Source organism: Trachurus trachurus (assembly GCF_905171665.1).
Source record: "Trachurus trachurus genome assembly, chromosome: 14".
NCBI classification, from domain to species: Eukaryota; Metazoa; Chordata; class Actinopteri; order Carangiformes; family Carangidae; genus Trachurus; species Trachurus trachurus.
In genome coordinates, this window is record NC_139903.1 from 4,214,358 (window position 1) to 4,232,942 (window position 18,585).

Consider the following 18,585-nt stretch of genomic DNA (forward strand, 5'->3'; position numbering starts at 1 on the left):
ATCTCAGCTCCACAGACAAACATTATGTGGGTGGAAATTTATATTATAGCAGTTCACACAAATGTCAAATGTGATTCACAGTTGACAAAGTGGTTTCTATAAAAGCAGAGTAAATATGATACAGTAGTATTTCTCCTCCAGATGTCCAGCTCAGAAGAAGAGGCAGATGTTACAGTGGAGGTGTGCAGGCCAGCAGCCAGGGACAGTCCACAGCCAGACACTCACAACACCAGTAAGACATCGATGTGTCCTGTCACCATGAGACTGTGACTGAGGATGTTATGAGGAGCTGCTGAGTCTTTTCTCTGTCTCTCTCCCAGAATATGAGAGTTTTCCAGACAGCTGTGACAAAACAGATGCCGATCCTGGTGTCAGCGAAGCACAGGAACAGTATTTGCCCAACACCAACATGTGAGGACACTGACACAGACATCTACACTTCATTTCACAGTGCACTGAGACACCGACAGCTGCTTTTCTTAGCTTAATTTTAAGTGTGATAATAGTTTTGAATAAATCTGCAACTTGTTTGGTTAAGATTTACAGTAGATGTATTTTCAGTGCAAGATTTGCATATTGAACTTTATGTTTTCATGTGTCATCTATCCCAGAGTAACATTTCCCTGCAGAAACTTAACATAATTTCTTTCTCTGTGTGGGTGTGTGTAGAGCTCAGCCAGACATCGCCGACCTCTCCAGCATCACACACTCTCCAGCTCTGCCTGAGGAAAACCTCCACGGTGCCTTTGTCAACAGATGCGGCCCAGCCTGTAATAGTACCCCACGTATCTCAGGTAGAAGCTTGTACACAATATGAACACATCCGGAAACCTGCATGAAAAACTAATATGAAAAAATACCTACCTCCTTTTACCCAACTACCTATCATACAAACTGACCCAGTTTTCTTTACTGTAAATATTTTGTCATCTGCACCATGTTAAACCATTAATAACTATAATTACCATCTCACGGCTGTATGTCAGCCAGGTTACAGGAGAAATGGGCACAATTTCCACTCCTGTGATTGATTTTAGCCTTGATTTTTTTCCATTTAATTTTATCCTTGGACATATATTTTAAATTGTGTCATGATAAGATTAGCCAGTCCAGAAAAACAATATCGGTAACACTTTATAACACTTTATACAATATTAAAGAGACAAATAAATCTGATTGACAAGAGCTGTGACACACAGCTTGAGCAGTTGGTGTGGAAATTAGTATGCACAGACGATTCTCTGTGCATAATATCTATACATACATATATGGAATGTAACAGGATACTACTATGAATACTCTTCTTTATTCTAAAAACCATGATATGATTCATATGATATTGTGGAAACACTTTATAATAAGTTCACACTATTAAACATTAGATATTGAATTAATCATTCATAACACATGAATACTCATTAGTATGTAGTTTATAAACACAGTTGAAACTGTTTTACTCATCACTGATCAGCACTAACTGTATTTATAAACTACATACTAATGAGTATTCATGCATTATAAATGAAGAATTCAGTATTTAATGCTTAATAGTGTGTACCTACAGTACTATGAAGTGTTACCACAATATCTTATGAATCATATCATGTTTTTTTAGAATAAAGAAGAAGAATATTTATAGTAGTATCCTATTACCCTCCATGTACGTATGTATAGATATTACTGAAGCAATAAATCAGGTTTCTGTGATCCTCCAACCTGATTGAAACCAGCTCAATAAAAAATAACAGCTGTTTTGCTTTGGTTATCTACAGCAATATGAAAGTACAGGTGAAGACAAGGGACAAAAGCTGTTTGTTTTGTGTTTTAACAGATGTAAAGTGGCGTGACATGATGGGTGTTATGAAGACCGGTCTCAGACCAGACTCCCCCGCCTGCAGCCACATCACTCCTGTTCATCTTCAGACTCAGGTCACCACACCAACAGAGAGCACAGCACAGGTTCAGCAGCTTATTGGGTCTTTGGATAGACTCAAACCATTACTGTTAACTCTGTGATGAACTGCTTCTATGTTAATGTTTGTTTTTACCGTCTGCCTACTCTAAGGGCCTGATCTACTAAGATCCCAGATAAGGGGCGGTAAATTGCGTGCTCCTGGTTAATTTTGTGTGTTTGGTTAGCGCACGAAAAACAGGCGATTTACTAAATAAGAGTAACCCGCTAAATGACAGCACGCGCAAACCACAGTATTTAAATGGGGGTTTTGTTCGGTGCTGGTACCGGAGAGGGAGGAGAAGAAAGTAGAGGAGCGGAGCGCACTGGGGGAGAGACGTGCGGCATGCGTAACGACGCTTAAATGACTTTTAACACACCTGAAAAACTGCTACAGTTCGCTGGAATGACCCGGATGCGAGGAAATGCAGAATACTTGCCTTTCAAATGTACTAAATAAAGACGCAAAAACTTCCACTGCAATCTGTTTCAGGTTTGGTAAATCAAGTTGCGTGTGCTAAATAAATCTATTTGCATCTACTCCTCCCAATATTTTTGCACGTTCTGTCCGAAACGCCCACATTTGCATATTCATCGAGGCAAACGCTCTAGTCTAAATGCATCGCGTATGCTTTTTTTGCCCATTTGAGAGACGCAATCCTCGGTGCACCCGGTTAGTAGATCAGCTTGCACATTTTTTTGCGGTTGACATCAAGTTTGCACATGTTTTTATACAAGCAAACCTTTAGTAGATCAGGCCCTAAGACAAGATTGAGAACTTACAGCAGGCCCACACAATATGATGCTGTTAACTCCTGTGAACTTCTAGGCTTCCTCCAGTGATTGCCAGCTTCCACCATTCGAGGTCGACTCTGCCAGCAGCCTCCAGGGCTTCATCACAGCCAACCAAGAGGACGAGGTGTTCACGGACAGCGTGTCCTCGAGCTCCAGTGTCCACAGGTCCTGCAGCACCGTGGAAGAAGAAGAGCGCAGAGCACAACCAGAGGAGGAAGAAGGGGAAGCAGCAGGAGTGTGTGAGGAGCGGGAGCAGAGTGAGGAGAGGCAGGAGGAAAGCGTGGAGGAGGAAGACAGAACAGAAGAGGACAGTGAGGAGGTGGAGAAAGGATTACAGAGCAGTGACGGAGGAGAGGAGGAGGAGGAAGAGGAGGATGATGTACAGAGAGGTGAGAGCCAACAAGTCGTGCTGAGCAGTTACAGCTTGTTTTAACGCTGCATTGCAAAAACTCAAAATCTTTTCAAGAATATTTGTCATATTTCTTGTCACAATATCTCATTTCTAGTCAAAACTAATCTCTTTCCACTTAAAATAAGACTCATCACCTAAAAATGAACTTGTTTTTAGATCATTTTCACTTGTTTCAAACTAATTTTCAATTGAAATAAGTAGAAAAATCTGCTAGTGAAAGCAAGATTTTTGTGCTCATAATAAGAAAGAAAAACTTGCTCCACTATCAGATTTTTCTACTTATTTCAAGTAAAAAATTATGCTTGAAAGAAGTAAAAAGTGTCTTAAAAACAAGCTACTTTTTATGTGATTTTCATATAATGAGATTTGTTTTGACTAGAAATGGCATTTTGACTAGAAATAAGACAAATATTCTTGGTAAGATTTTGAGTTTTTGCAGTGTGCTTTGTTCACAAAGACGTCTGTCAGTCCCACAGCACGAGCAGTCAGATGATCAAATGTAGGAGGGAAGTCGGATCAAATGAGTTGTTCTTCACACAGTAGCGAGGAAGTGAAGCTGGATGTACTCGTTCTCACAAACTACAGTAAATAGTGTAGTAGCGATCTGCAGCTCTTCATCAAACACCACCACTCTGTGCTTGTTCCCGCTGCAATTTCAATTTCAAATCGATTCGATGGCGTTAAACACAGACAACGATGACGGGTGATGAATGATCACTGTCATCCGTCGTCGGTGACAAAAAAAAAGAAAGAAATATCCTGTCGCTCCTCCACAATAAATAAATCACCCCCACTCTGCTGTCTGCAACATCATGACATGATGGATCACATGCTGCAGTAGGAGAGAGATGGACTCCAAAAAATAGCAACAGCTTCAACGACTCTTCAGATGTTTATTTAAAGTGAGAATTATTGCTTCATGTCATTGTCACTGCCGTTCAGACTGGTTTCAGACCGACAGAATCGTATAAAATATGAACCATTTGTGTGAAATCTTACTGCCCTTGACCTTTGACCACTAAATCTAAAATCGGTTCATTATTATTATTCATTATTTTGAAGAGCGTTACTGTGATATTGGATTCCAATATGACCAAAATCACGTTTTGTGAAGTTGCCGTGATCTTCTTGACCTTTGACCTTCAGCCACCAAAATCTAATCAGCTCACCACTGAGTTCAAGTGAATGAATGTTTGTGCTGTGAGCTGCTCAGAGCTACGCTACGGAGGCTCATGGGATTTCTTGGTTTTCCCTCATCAAACTCATCAAATACACAATCCAACAACTCCAATCTCTTAGCGTGGTGAATGTGCAGGTCACAACTTGTCCACCAGAGCGTTGTGGAGTTGTTGGATTGTGTATTATCCAATTATTCCATCTCTCTGCACCAGCCACCGCCTGCATCGCCCCCCTCCCACCCCTTCCCCTGCTGTTAGACCGGCCTCCCCTCCCTTCCCATGGACCAGTCTGCCACCCAGTCCTCCCATCGAGCTGACCGGCTCTCCCTGCCCCCCCCCCCCCCCCCCCCCCCCCCCCCCCCCCACTAGAGACTGCCTTCATCAACTCCTGCTAACATTTCCATATTCCGCACATTCTGTGACAAACTGTAAACTGTTTTCTTGTCTGTAACAACATCTATTGCACGTCTGTCCGTCCTGGGTGAGGGATCCCTCCTCTGTTGCTCACCCTGAGGTTTCTCCTGTTTTCCCCTGTTAAAAGGGTTTTCCATGGAGTTTTTCCTCAGTCGATGTGAGGGTCTAAGGACAGAGGATGTTGCTACGATGCCATGTAAAGCCCTTTGAGACAAACTGTTTGTAAAAACGGGCTATACAAATAAAATTGCCTTGCCTTGCCTTGCCTTGTATTTGATGAGTTTGATGAGGGAAACCAAGAAATCCCATGAGCCTTCGTAGCGTAGCTCTGAGCAGCTCACGGCTCTGCTCCGCCGATTCTAAAAATAGCTTGCACCGACAAATAAAGGTAACAAACCTACTGCTATGACTATAGGGATTATGGCAATGGGCCAATTTGCCAAAATGTTGAACTATACCACAGTTTGAATTGATCGCTGTTTGAATTTCATTGTGGTTTATGGAGCTTTTATGCGTTTTACTTCATTTCACAGATGTGGGATCAGAAGAGGAGGATGAGGAGGATGAAGACGATACTAGTGACCAGAGGAAGAACGTAACAGGATCAGAGGGAACTGGTGACGAAAGAGGAGACAACAGCTTCGTTAACATCAGTGAGCAGACGGACACAACAACAGAGTAAAGAGACGTGATCTGGTCCTGTGCTGCTTGTGTGTGTGTGTGTTATCTAAGTACCGGCGTGTCTGTCCACTCAGGTGAGCTGTGTGCAGACGCGACACCTGCAGAACCAGAGAAGAAGAAACAGCCGACGGCGTGTCCAAGATCACAGCGGTGCTCGAGTTTACTGGAGGACACAGACAGGTGGGTGACAGCAGCTACAGCAGCTACAGCAGCTACAGCAGCCTCCACCCACTTGATGATAAATCCACTGGTGACACAGATGAGGGAGGGAGAAGCAAGTACAGTAGAAAAACACTGTAATAAGTTTAAAGAGGAACTATGCAAGATTTTAAAGGGATAGTTCAACATTTTGGCAAATTGGCCCATTGCCATAATCCCTATAGTCATAGCAGTAGGTTTGTTACCTTTAATTGTCGGTGCAAGCTATTTTTAGAACGGCGGAGCAGAGCCGCGAGCTGCTCAGAGCTACGCTACGGAGGCTCATGGGATTTCTTGGTTTCCCTCATCAAACTCATCAAATACACAATCCAACAACTCCACAACGCTCTGGTGGACAAGTTGTGAGCTGCACATTCACCACGCTATGAGATAATAACAGAACGTTACAAGACAGAGTTGTTTTAGAGGGAAATGCAGAGACTGTCCCTGAATGCAATGCGCATCAGCAGTTTTGCATGAATTTACCTCTAAAACAACTCTGTCTCATAACGTTCTGTTATCTCATAGCGTGGTGAATAAATAAATATATTAATATATATAATAAATATATTCTTTTGTGTTCTAAGTACATTTGTTACATTTTGTCGTACATTTGCTCTTGAGTATTTACATCAGAGGCCGAGACTCTTGTTGTATCCTCATGAATGATTGATTGACTGTTCCTCCTCCGTCTCAGGCCTCAGTGAGCTCAACACACTGAAGCACGTGAACATGAAAGTCCAGGTTTGCTCAGACCTTCCAGTGGCTTGTAACCACTATCTGTGTGTGTGTGTGTGTGTGTGTGTGTTCTCTCCTTCAGAGCCCACTCAACACTCGACGACGTGCTGCAGGGCTTTGAAGTAGACAGCACCACAAAGGCTCCAGGAGCCAGTGAAGAAGCCACCACAGTGTGAGTATCAAGTAACAGATGAGTGCACAGCTGAAGGATGCATTAAATCGTGAGAGGAGCTGAGCCTTATTTTTTTATATTTTGTCCCCGGCCAGTAAAATGAGTGCATATCTTTACGTCCTCTACTCAGACAGTGAATAATAAACCACGAGTGCATCCTGTGTGTAGGTTTCAGCCGAGTGAGGGACAGACAGATGATGAATGACAGTCGGCTGGGTCACCACCTGAAGGTATCAGCTTTTTAAGTTCATTAAGACTCATTTAGATCAAATTAATCATTAATTAATAAACTTTCACTGCAAAGCTGAAAACTCAACCCTCCATATTTGTTTTTGTAAACACAGGTCGGAGCAGGACTACACATGAACCAAACCAAAATGTTCTTTTATGTTTGAATGCAGCTTCATTTATTATTAGTAGCCTTGTATTTCCCAGCATGCTTTGTTCTGAGCTTGCTGCTTTGAAGCAAGGTTTGTTATTCTTGAAGGTTTCACTTGAGCCAGTCACTGAAGCTGTGAATGAACTGAATCTTTAGTTAGGTAGGTAGACAGTCTGGTGATGATGAGTTCACTGGTCTCTCTTCTCTTTGTATTATATTTGCCTGTGGAAGATGTTGTAGATTTAAACGTTGCCTTGTTGAAGAAGAGAAATAAAAGAATTTGTCAGGAGCCAAACAGCGTGTGAAGCTTTTCTTGTTTCCTGTAGTGAATCATTATTTGTCCTGCATTTTGCCGCCTGCTTCCTCTCCTCCTCAGGTCAACGGGACAAAAACTAGCTAAATGTAAGAAAAGAGCGTTAAATACTCACAATACTGTATATCAGCCCTAATTTACATGTCCACAGCTCTTTTTGTGACACATTGGAGCACATACGTAACAACAATAAAAAGCAGTTTGACAAAGTCTCTCCAAGTCGACTGCACGCTTGTTTTGACAGATTTCAGGACTTTTTTCTTTATTTGCTGGTTCCATCAGCAGGACACAAACTGAACAGGGTCAGAAGGTTAAAACAGATTATTGGAATAAAACACAACCTCATTTATTTTTGTATCAGATGCATCAGAACATTGTTGCTACTTTCACTATAATTACCACAAATTTACATAGTTGTTTGCAGGAAGAAAAAAACTAAAAAAACATAAAGGGAGAAATAAAGGAGCTGTACAACACTGGTGTAAAACACGGATGAAACCCTGTGTTTGTATAATACATGTACAATAAGTTCTATACATTATGTACTAGCTGCCAACAGTGTGTGTTCTTCTACGGGAACAGGACACTAGGATTAAAGAGCGATACATGAAGGTGGTTGTAAATAACTGATGTGGCTCTGTAAGGCTGTACACGTTGATTTAATCATGTCCATGTTCATGCTAACATGTTAAAAACATACCAACATGGTGATGGAAAGCAGCAGGGATCGGGTTTGCCATGGTTACTGTCTCAGGTTAACATGTTAGCAACTTAACAGCCGACGTAGGGACGGTGATGTAGGTAGGAGCTGGATAAAAAGTCAGGGGATAAATAAAGTTATTAGCATTTCACCCCAAAGGGAAACATGAGTGTGTGCAAAGCTCCAGGACGATCCATTCAAACGGCTGAGACGTGGGGGTCTGGACCGACTGACCGACCGACCGACAGAAAGATCAGCCGAGAGCGTAACGCGCTCTCTCTCTCTCTCTCTTCAGTGCTCGGAGCAGGAAACATGAAGGAACAGACTCAGTCAGTGGCAGCTGTCGGGTAAAGCTGCTGCATCTGGAGGCACCTGGAAGAAAAGATTCACTCATTTAAACCAACAGAAATCATGAAATACAATCCTACACTGATGTAAACAGCTTTTATCTGTGATCCAGACATTCGGGGTTAAAAGGGAAAAGACTGGAAGTGATTGGGTCTCTTTTATAAAGGTAGTGTACAAAACAGGGCCTAAAAGTAGTGTATGTCACTACTTTCCACGCAGAGATTTTGATCTATAAAAAAACAAACTTAAAACGGGACAATGTATGCAAACTCTAAAAACCATGTGTACGCAAAGTCTGGAGAAAAGGGATTTGGCGTCACGGACGGTGTGGTGGTGAACTGAAGTCAGATTGTTGAGAAGTATTGATGTCCTTCACACACTTAATTTCACACCATATCATATGTTAGATCCACGTTATCACGATGATGTCATTCAGTAGCGTTATTTTGCACTATGAGTAAGTAATTGTCTCATTGTCTCATAAACACCTTCTTGTACCTTTCACACACACGTTCAAGGACAATTCCAGGCGATTTCAACTCAGGCTGTATTTTCCTAAACATTTTAGGTCTAAAAGAAGGAATCTGAAGATTTTCAGTTTAATTGCTCCTGTTTTGCGGTAGTTGTGTCTGTCCCCGCATCGCCACGGCAGCGATGAATGGGAGCGGATGGAAGTTCTGCTGCTTAGGCTGTTTACATCCCTCAAAGCCACAGACAGCGTCAGATGGCGACTCAAACATGCACCGAGAAGTTTATTTACTTCAACAAGCCGACATGTTTGTAAAACTAGATCTAATTCAAAGTCTCCCAGAGTCTCGCGCGAGACCCAAGTTGACGCTCGGTGTGTTCAGGTGCAGTGGGAGCTACCGTTTGTGTCATAAACACAGGAATATCAACTCTTTACTTGCTTCATGTGTACATTTTTTTCCACAGACAGCGTCAGGTGGCGACTCAAACATGCACCGAGAAGTTTATTTTACATGAAGCAAGTCAAGAGTTGATATTCCTGTGTTTATGACACAAACGGGAGCTTCCCACTGCACCTGAACACACCGCGCACGGCAACTGGGTCTCGCGCGAGACTCCGGGAGACTTTGAATTAGATTGACTTTAACAAACATGTCGGCTTGCTTGAAGTAAATAAACTTCTCGGTGCATGTTTGAGTCGCCATCTGACGCTGTCTGTGGAAAAAAATTGCGGCTTTGAGGGATGTAAACAGCCTAAACAGCAGAACTTGCATCCACTCCCATTCATTGCTGCCGTGGCGATGCGGGGACAGACACAACTACCGCAAAACAGGAGCAATTAAACAGAAAATCTTCAGATTCCTTCTTTTATAACTAAAATGTTAGGAACATACAGCCCGAGTTGAATTTGCCTGGAATTGTCCTTTCATACTGTGCTTTTCGTAATCATTATCACACATTTGCACACCCTACAATGACACATTTGGGGTGGGGTGGGGGATTCAGTGTCTTGCCCAAGGACACGTCAACAACAAGGTCCTGGGAGCCGAGCTCGTACCTGTGTTGTGGTCTGACTGTCGGCCGAGGCCACGAGCTCTGCTGCCTGTTGCTCCGACTCTGTCGTCGGCTCAACCTGCAGCACAGAAACAATGACACAGGAACAGTCTGTGATCAGGAACACACTGCACACTTGATAATGAAAAGTCATGTTGTTGTCTGTTACGTCATGTTAGACCTTCTTAAATAAAAACACAATGCCTTATTCAGACAGAAATATTGTGGACTCAACTGTTTGCACACTATTTGACACCAGAGGACTGTGTGACAAAGAGTCATTCATAATTTTCAAAATACACAGGCGCGTGTCTCCTTTGCAAAACTTGTGAAGGTTTTTGCAAATGTGGCTCTACTTACAGATCAATATCAGATTCTTTTTTTTACAAACAGCAGTGAAAGCAGTCATGGGTTAAATGTAATGATACAGAGAAAGAAGAGTGTTTTTTACTGATGGAGACGTTCACACCTTTTCTCATTTATCTGTTCTGTTACAGACGTTTTTTCTTATCAGTGTCATTATATTGCATATTGAATACATCAGTCTATTAAAAGAATAGTTCACCCAAAATTCAAATTTCACTCATTATCTCCTCCCCCTCATGTGGACTAAGGGCTGGGAGAAGTTTCAGAGTCCTCCGTGGCTTCTCTGAGTTACAGGGGGTCTCGGCGTAGCAGTGCATGTCCATATGACGGTTGCAAATGGATACCAACTGTCTTCGTAACAAAAAGACACACCAAAAAACATCCAAATACCTCCATGCTGCTCGTATGTAATGTCCGTCTTGTATTGAAGCCCCGAAATGCGAAATCTTGCGAGATTTGCGCCGGCGTCAGTAATCGCACTGATGCCGACGGACCAGGAAGAGGAGCTTCTGCTGCAAATATTTAATTTTTTTCGGGACAATTTCGCATTTCGGGGCTTCAATACAAGACGGACATTACATACGAGCAGCATGGAGGTATTTGGATGTTTTTTGGTGTGTCTTTTTGTTACGAAGAAAAGTGGTATCCATTTGCAACCGTTATATGGACATGCAGTGCTGCACAGAGCCCCGCTGTAACTCAGAGAAGGCACGGAGGACTCTGAAACTTCTCCCAGCCCTTAGTCCACATGAGGGTGAGTAGATAATGAGTGAAATTTCAATTCTGGGTGAACTATCCCTTTAAGCTACAGTCTAACAGAGAGTGTACAGATACAGTGAGTCCCTTACCTCTACATCTGTCGTCTGCTGCATGTGATCGATCAGCTTCATCACGCTGCCGAGGTTGTTCCTAATGGAGTCCATGGACTCTTTCTGTGTGGCTGCGATCTCCTTCACCTGGGAGCACAGCGCCGCGTGTTTGGCCTTGATGGCCGCCAGGTTCTCCAGCATCACCGCCGGGTTCTCCTGCAGACACAAGAGTCACGATCAACGGTGGTGACGAGCCGAGTCTCTGAGGGGCTGAAGACTAAAGAAGCCAGGAAACATGGGATTTTCCCCCAAGACTGACAATAATAATGAGGATTATCTAAATATACACATTGATTTTGTGATTTTTCTAGTAATTCAAATCATTCTCCCTCACTGTGATGAGACTGAGGACTGCAGCTGTCCAGACAGGAAGTTGGACTTGGATTGACAGGGGAAGTCTGCGCTTTAGTGATAATTCTCATTTGAAATAGGGCTGCAACTAACGATTGTTTTCATTATCGATTAATCGATTAGCTGTTTGGTCAATAAAATGTTCAAAAATGTTCAAAAATGTCAATCAGTGATTCCCAAACCACAAGAAGACGTCCTCAAATGTCTTGTTTTGTCCACAAACCAAAGAGATATTCAGTTTATTGTCATAAAGGAACAAAGAAACCAGAAATATTCAACATTTAAGAAGCTGAAATCAGAGATGTTGGACTTTTTTTCTTTAAAAAACTATTCAAACCGATTATTCGATTATCAAAATAGTTGACGATTAATTTAATAATCGATTTTTGTTCAACTAATCAATTAATTGTTACAGCTTTAATTTGAAATATATGATAAATGAAACATATCATGAACTTCACTTTTATGAGAATTTGCTCCTATTTGATGCACATATTAGCAATCTCTATGTGTTCCGCTTTGTTTTGCTTCATTCTTCATTAATTTAGGGTAATATTTTGTCTTGTGTTGCTGCATTATGTTTTTTTTTATGAACTGATAAACTGGCCGTTATGAATGTTTTGCAAACATTAGTCATTAGTTGCTTCTCGTCTTGACTTATTGTATTCTTCAATAACTTCAACAAGTAGATTTTTCTGTAGCTATTCTGTTACAAAATTAATTCATTTGCACTGTTTCTGAAGATATTGTAAATTCTGTGATTAAATCCAGGGGTGCCAATAGACAAAACCATCATGTCTCCATGTGGACTAACAGGTGTCTTGTCTTTAATAGTTTGACAGCATTTAAAGAAACAGTACGAGTAGTCGTTGAGTTTATTACCTCAGCAGGAGCTCCATTCTCTGCGGTGCTGTTGATGAAGTCCAGCTTCAGTCGCTTCTCGATGTACTCCAGGTCAGCCTCTGACTTCAGGAACTGTAAGGACACTCAGCTTTACACTTGGATCATGGCACATTAACAAACTTAACCTTAACACTGCTTCTTCCGGCTAAAAAAAAAAAGAGTAGAAATTCAATACGACTGTTGAGACACTGGAAAAGTTATTGTCAAAAGTTAGGAACTCTCTGACTGGTAAAGCAGCAACATGATCAATTTGAACTCTGATACAGGTTTTTACAGTTTTTTCAGCTTCACATTTTGTTGGTATAGTATCAAAAAAAAAGAAAGAGGTCAGGTCAATACCAGCTCCACTCACCAGGTTCCCAACACATTTTCCATTCCTATTAAAAACATTTCTGAGATATTGCAGTAGATTTTTCAGACCATTAGCTTGTTGTTTATTATGAAAATAAATGGCTTATATGGTGTAAAAGTTAAGAGATTCCTTCTCTTTTTTTCATGTTATGTTGCAGCTAGGGGCACATGATGATATGAAATAAAAAATTGTATTGTTGTGATCATTTTGGCCGATTATTTCAGTAGTTATTTTTCCCGTTTAATTATCACTGAAAAAAAATGAAATAATGATGTTGTAACGTCCCCAAAATCTCTCAATCCAGGTGTGAAAAGTTACATATTAGGCTATAACTTAAATTTAGTGACATATCAAAGTTTATAAAGAGTGAATGTGTATGAATACATTATATACTAGTGCCAACTAATTGCCAGATGGCTGTAGCCGGGGACTTGGGCTCAAACAAATCAATTAAGACCAGAGCCAAACACCTTTTATTCAAGCTGTGATCCTAACACAGACAAATGCTGTTCTATTTTTGCCATGTTAATTTACTTGACTGCAAACTAACTAACACAAGCAGTGTTCATGTAAACGTCTTGTCTGTGCTGACTGCAGGGAGCAGTTTTCCCTTCCCAGACTATTTTCTTTATTCCCTGCTTTATCTGGACCAGTAAATTACTAATATCAAATTCCATATAACACATGAACCTTTGTCTATTATTGCTGAGAGCAGTTTTGAATGGATTGTGTTACCATGTGGAGCAGATCCCTGTCAAACCATAACATGGCCCATCTATCACGTCCACTTAACTTGATGTGTCTCTGCAGTTTTCAGATGCTTTGACAATACTATTGCACTGCTAGCTGTCTCGTACAGTAGTGCAATGAAGTCAGAGCACCCGCCAACAGCCGAAATCTCAGAGTTCAAAAACTTTTTCCTTTTGCTTGTAACTAACTCTGGCCAATGCCCTTTTAACATTGCACTGGTTTTCTAGCAGGGTCACCAGCAGTACAATGTAAAAGGGCACTGGACAGACAGCGGACTAGCTTAGCTACACAGGCTACAGTCTAGTATGAAAATGGTTAGTGATTAGGCCGACGGAGGAGTGAAGGAAAGTCCTGCTGCGAATAGATATGCGCTATTTCATGAACAGTTTCCCACTATTATTTGGAACTGTCTCTGCATAACCTAGATTTTACTTTACGGTAATTGTTCCCAGCTGTGAGTAGCCTAACTCTTCCATTTCCTTTGCTCATTGCTTGAGAGAGTCGTGTGCATCTGCAGCAGCACACTCCCAAACTGGCCATATAGTTTATATACAGTGTTGGGAACGTTACTTTTAAAAAGTAATTAGTTATAGTTACTAATTACTTCTCCCAAAAAGTAACTGAGTTAGTAACTCCACTACTTCACTATAATAGTAACTAGTTACCAGGGAAAGTAACTATTGCGTTACTTTTTCTTTCTTTTTTTTAAGTTTAAATATGTCGAAGAATTTGGATTTTTTTTCTCTCATTTTTAAATTGTATTTTATTGTTTTCATATATTTCACTGATCGCAATTATGGAATGCGAGTGTGTGTTTTATTGAAAGCGAGGCTGGTGTGCCTATGAAAATAGGTTACAGTGGGTTTTTTAAGTGCTGTGGCTACAAGCAAATCTCATATTGTCTCTGTACAAAGACAACAAAGACCTTTTTAAATGTGAAAACAGCGGAGACCTATTCAAGATTTGCGTTTAATAACAGGCGAAACATCGAAATTAATTTATTCATGGCCACATTAAGTGAAATTATTAACTTTACCGATTATCCATCTGATTATCTGTCCTGCTGCGAGCGCACAACAGGGTATCTGCGGATCCTTAAAAAGTCTTAAATTTATTAGAAAATTCTAAGATGGTCTTAAATATATAATACACAGCATCATAAAATATGTATGCACTTAAACTTTTATATGAAATAACAGGGTATGCGCGCGGGGTCTTAAAAAGTCTAAAATGTGAAAATCTAAATTTTAGGTCTTAAAATGTCTTAAATTTGTTGAATTATTGTGTTCAAGTCTTAAAGGGACAACGAGGAGTTTCTATTCGGTTATAAAAAAGTCTCACGTTAATGTGGATGAATCTCCGCTACCCACACTTGTTAATGGACCCATTTTCGATAAATATATCGTTCTGTCTCTATCGTTATTTTGTTATTATTAGTGGTGGCGGAGATGCTGGTCGAGCCGACCAGCGTTTTTTACTTTCGGTTTCGCAACGAGTCATGAGAATAACGCAGCTGAATCGCCGTTTATGGTCGGAACTACGACGGTAACTGAACCTCTTTGAACCTCTGACTTCAATTCTTGATGAATGAAAACATGAGTCTGTCTTGCGCCGGTCAAAAGAATTTTACGGTGCGCGCGGAGGCTCATAAATGTAGTGTGAAAACGCTTCGCTTTTCCAAAACTCCTCGTTGTCCCTTTAAATAATTTTAGACAGGTCTTACATTTTCTTATGCCCACCATGGGCGAGCATTTCACTCGCATTTGCCCCTAAAAAAAACAAACATGTGTGAACCGGAAAAATCACAAAAAGAAAGAGCACACGATTGGTCAAAAACTACAAATCCCACAATTATCTGGCCTCAACAATAACAGTTAGTGTAAGTAAGGGAGAGTGGAGCTGTAGGTGAAAAGAGGAAACAACGCCACGTCTGGTCCTGTTCTATGTTGTTCGTTCACACCGTCACCGTTTATTCGTTACGTCCGCGGTGTAAAAGGCCGTGACGCAAAGACGCGATTAGGCGCGAGACGCGGTAGACGCGACTTTTTTTTTTTTGCGACGCTACACCCGATTGTTTTATGGCGACGGGACCTTCGCGTCTTCGTCCTTTTCATCGTGTTTGGCGGGAAGACCCGCAAGGGGCTTCCCGCCAAACACGAGGAACGCTTTTTTTTCGCTCGAGTTTATACGCGCGACCAAACGCGAGATACGCGAGAAATGCGATTTATCGCTCGTTTTGACTTTGTGTAAATTCGCGTCTTCACGAGCCCGCCCATTTTCACTACAACAACAACATTTCTGCTCTCACCAACCATGGTTGAGGTCACAACGCTGCTGTAGCTGCTCTGGAAGAGTTCCAGCTGATGAGCTACAGAGACTTTAGAGTCAAGAGGAGCAGTGCGTCGCTGTGTCGGACTGTTTGAATTTAATGAAGAAGCTGCACAGAGTCAGGTGAGCAGAAGCTCAGGACAAACACTTCGCTCCGGGACATAATGTAGCTACACCTCACATGTTCTTGTCTTTTACCTCAGGGAGATTAAAGTAGTGTCTGTTTCCACTTTCCCTCCGATCTCGGCAGCTTCCCTCTGCTAGTTTGTGTGTGTGAGGCTAAACTGCGTGCGTGTGTGGTTTGTGTACAAACTGAACACTGCCTCTGATTGGCTTAGCATGAAACCTTACTCTGCCTCAACCAATCAGCATCACTTATGCGGTTGTCTCGTCCCTCCCTCCTCCCCCCTCCCCTCACCAAAGGAGAGGAGGGAAAAAAACAACAGTTTAGCAGCTTCTGTGTCTGAGATGAGATGAGCCAAGTCGGAGGACAACGGCTTCAAAGTAGTTTGTAACGCGCCTCATTTAATTGTCGGTAACGGTAACGGCGTTGTAACGGTGGAAATAGTAATTAGTTAGATTACTCGTTACTGAAAAAGATGCCGTTAGTAACGCCGTTTATTTTAACGCCGTTATTCCCATCATTGTTTATATATAATATTCTGTCTGCTTTAAGTGCATTATTCTAGTATTTAGACACACAGAAAACTAAAACCTGCTTGTAATCAGTAGTGTGGATTTGTAGTTTGGACGTTGCGAATAAGATACTGTTAAAAGGTGAGGAAAAAGGCTTGTAAGTGGATCTATGTTTGGTCAAATATTTTACACCTGAACTCACTGTTGTTCTCTGCTCACTCACATTTATCATGTCTTGTGTGTAATAAGAAACTGATGATCTTGCCAAAAGGTTAAATAAAATGTGCACACAGTGAGAAAGCGTCACTGCCGTTGTGTGCAATGTAAGCCAGTGTGTTCAGATGAACACATTTACTTGTTCTTGCTGAAGTTTGCAGACATGATTGTAAAAGGAGGAAGTGGTTCGCTGTTGTAAAAGCTGACAATGCACAGTAGTGATCTGGGTGCCTACATCTCTGATAAGATTAGTTTAGGTGGGATTTGATCTGACCCTCCTCGATCCCCCTTTTTATTGTCATGCAACAAGATTATTTCAGCGTTCAATTCCTGAAATTTTATAATAACAAAATAACGTAGGGTAGTGCTTCATCAGAGCTTCGTGCTCACCATAGGCTGGGTTACGGCCGCTCTTTTTACCAGGTTTAGGCTAACTCATGTAGTAGTGTTGTAGTCAAGACCGAGTGATGAAGACCATTATTCAGTACCAGTACTCATAATAATAATCATGTGGCTTGATTACATCATTCCTCAGCTAAAAAGAAAGATAATTTTATATAAAATCTTCAGCATATTTAAATGAAACAAAGTTTGGACTGAACAGAGGAACACAGCAGCACACAATCTCAGTGTCAAAAGTCTCCCACTTTTTAACACTGTGGTGCAACCAAGTTTTTTCAGATGGTTACACAAGCAGATACTTTTGTAGGACAATTTTGATGATCTTAAAGTTATTGAATTACATTACATAAACCAAAGTGTGAGAGACAGAGAGACATTTGGTTAAAAAAAGATGTCACAGCAGCTGTGGTCTCGACAAAAAAATCCAAAGTTGGCTAAACATTGGCTAATTGGACAGTTCATGTGGCAGAGAAGTAGGCTAACACTGTTGTTGTTTTTAGCCCCCATTATGTCAAAGTCTGAGTGGCTAGTATCTGCTGACACAGTTTACATGAAAATGGCGAATCTGCGACTAAAAAACATCTGGAGTTTGTTCCCGATAGGATAATAAACCGTAAACAAAGCAGACAACATGGCCACCGGTTCACCTGGCAGGCAGGCAGCAACGAAAAATACGTTATAACCAACATGTACGCGTTTTTTTGTGGTTGTTGTTGGTCATTTTAGTACCGTGAGTGTTGAAGAAGAGAGCGGGGCGACGCTTACACAGTAGCCGTTTCAGGTGGCCCTACACTGGGGCGTAGTAGTGTTAAACCTCGGCTGTGTCATCTGGTTCCTCTAATAACGTGCACGTTGAATGCAATGGCGCAAATGAGTTTGAAATGTTTAACGTTATAACGTTACAGAGAGAAAATCACAGCAGGACTAACTGGTGTGTGTGTGTGTTTTTAAGTATCCCATTTGAATAACTCATAACGATAATTTACCGAGCTGCTGGTTTGCCATGTTATTATTCAGTAACGATAAAAAGCAATTTCAGAGAAAGAAAAAAAGGAAAACATTAACGTACAGGCAATAAAACAGTTTTTTACGCTGCGCTTACCATCGCCTCAAGCTTATCAACTGTTGTCTCCATGTTGAATAGTTTTCGGCCTGGTTCGGGCTCTGTGATTGGTCAGCTGTCAGGAATGGAGGACGCTGATTGGTCGGCGGTGTGGAACGACAGCCTTCACTCTGCTGCTCGATGTCGCTGCCACAGAGCTACAGAACTCAAAGATGGCGTCGAGTCACATGATGAGTGATTGGAAACCGTTGATAAATAAAAATGAGCTGGATAAGCAGACACAAAATGGCGCCTGTTGAGTTCAGTCCTGTCAGGATTTTTCGCTATGCTACGGGCAAAGACGGTTTAGTATCTTTGCTATGGGCGCATACAACGGAAAAGTCTCCAGCTTCCGATTTACTACCGGGTGTTTATGCGTGTCGTTACCATGGATGTATTATTATGATGTATTATATTACTCCGATAGACAGATGCTGCATCTTCAGAATCTAAATTCCCAGTTTTACTTCCAAATTTGACATGCAAAAATCTAAATTTTCAGGCAAGAAG

The 18,585-nt window shown here is 41.4% G+C and overlaps 1 protein-coding gene across 1 annotated transcript; it reads right to left on the minus strand.

Annotated features, from left to right (window-relative positions):
* Nucleotides 1-7,527: 7,527 nt before the first annotated feature.
* On the minus strand, nucleotides 7,528-18,140 carry ska2 (spindle and kinetochore associated complex subunit 2). Its single transcript, XM_083987294.1, has 5 exons — nucleotides 18,076-18,140; nucleotides 12,269-12,361; nucleotides 11,015-11,191; nucleotides 9,805-9,879; nucleotides 7,528-8,303 (listed from the first exon to the last, which is right to left on the minus strand). The coding sequence occupies exons 1-5, from the start codon at nucleotides 18,106-18,108 to the stop codon at nucleotides 8,262-8,264; spliced, it is 420 nt and encodes a 139-aa protein (XP_083843420.1). The 5' UTR covers nucleotides 18,109-18,140; the 3' UTR covers nucleotides 7,528-8,261.
* Nucleotides 18,141-18,585: the final 445 nt, after the last annotated feature.

Excerpts from the sequence above, each read along its gene's own strand:
- ska2 (XM_083987294.1), bottom strand. The coding sequence starts at position 18,108 with ATGGAGACAACAGTTGATAAGCTTGAGGCGATG. Across the intron at positions 12,362-18,075 it reads TTGATAAGCTTGAGGCGATG|TTCCTGAAGTCAGAGGCTGA; the intron begins GTAAGCGCAGCG and ends GTGTCCTTACAG. Across the intron at positions 11,192-12,268 it reads AGAATGGAGCTCCTGCTGAG|GAGAACCCGGCGGTGATGCT; the intron begins GTAATAAACTCA and ends TTGTGTCTGCAG.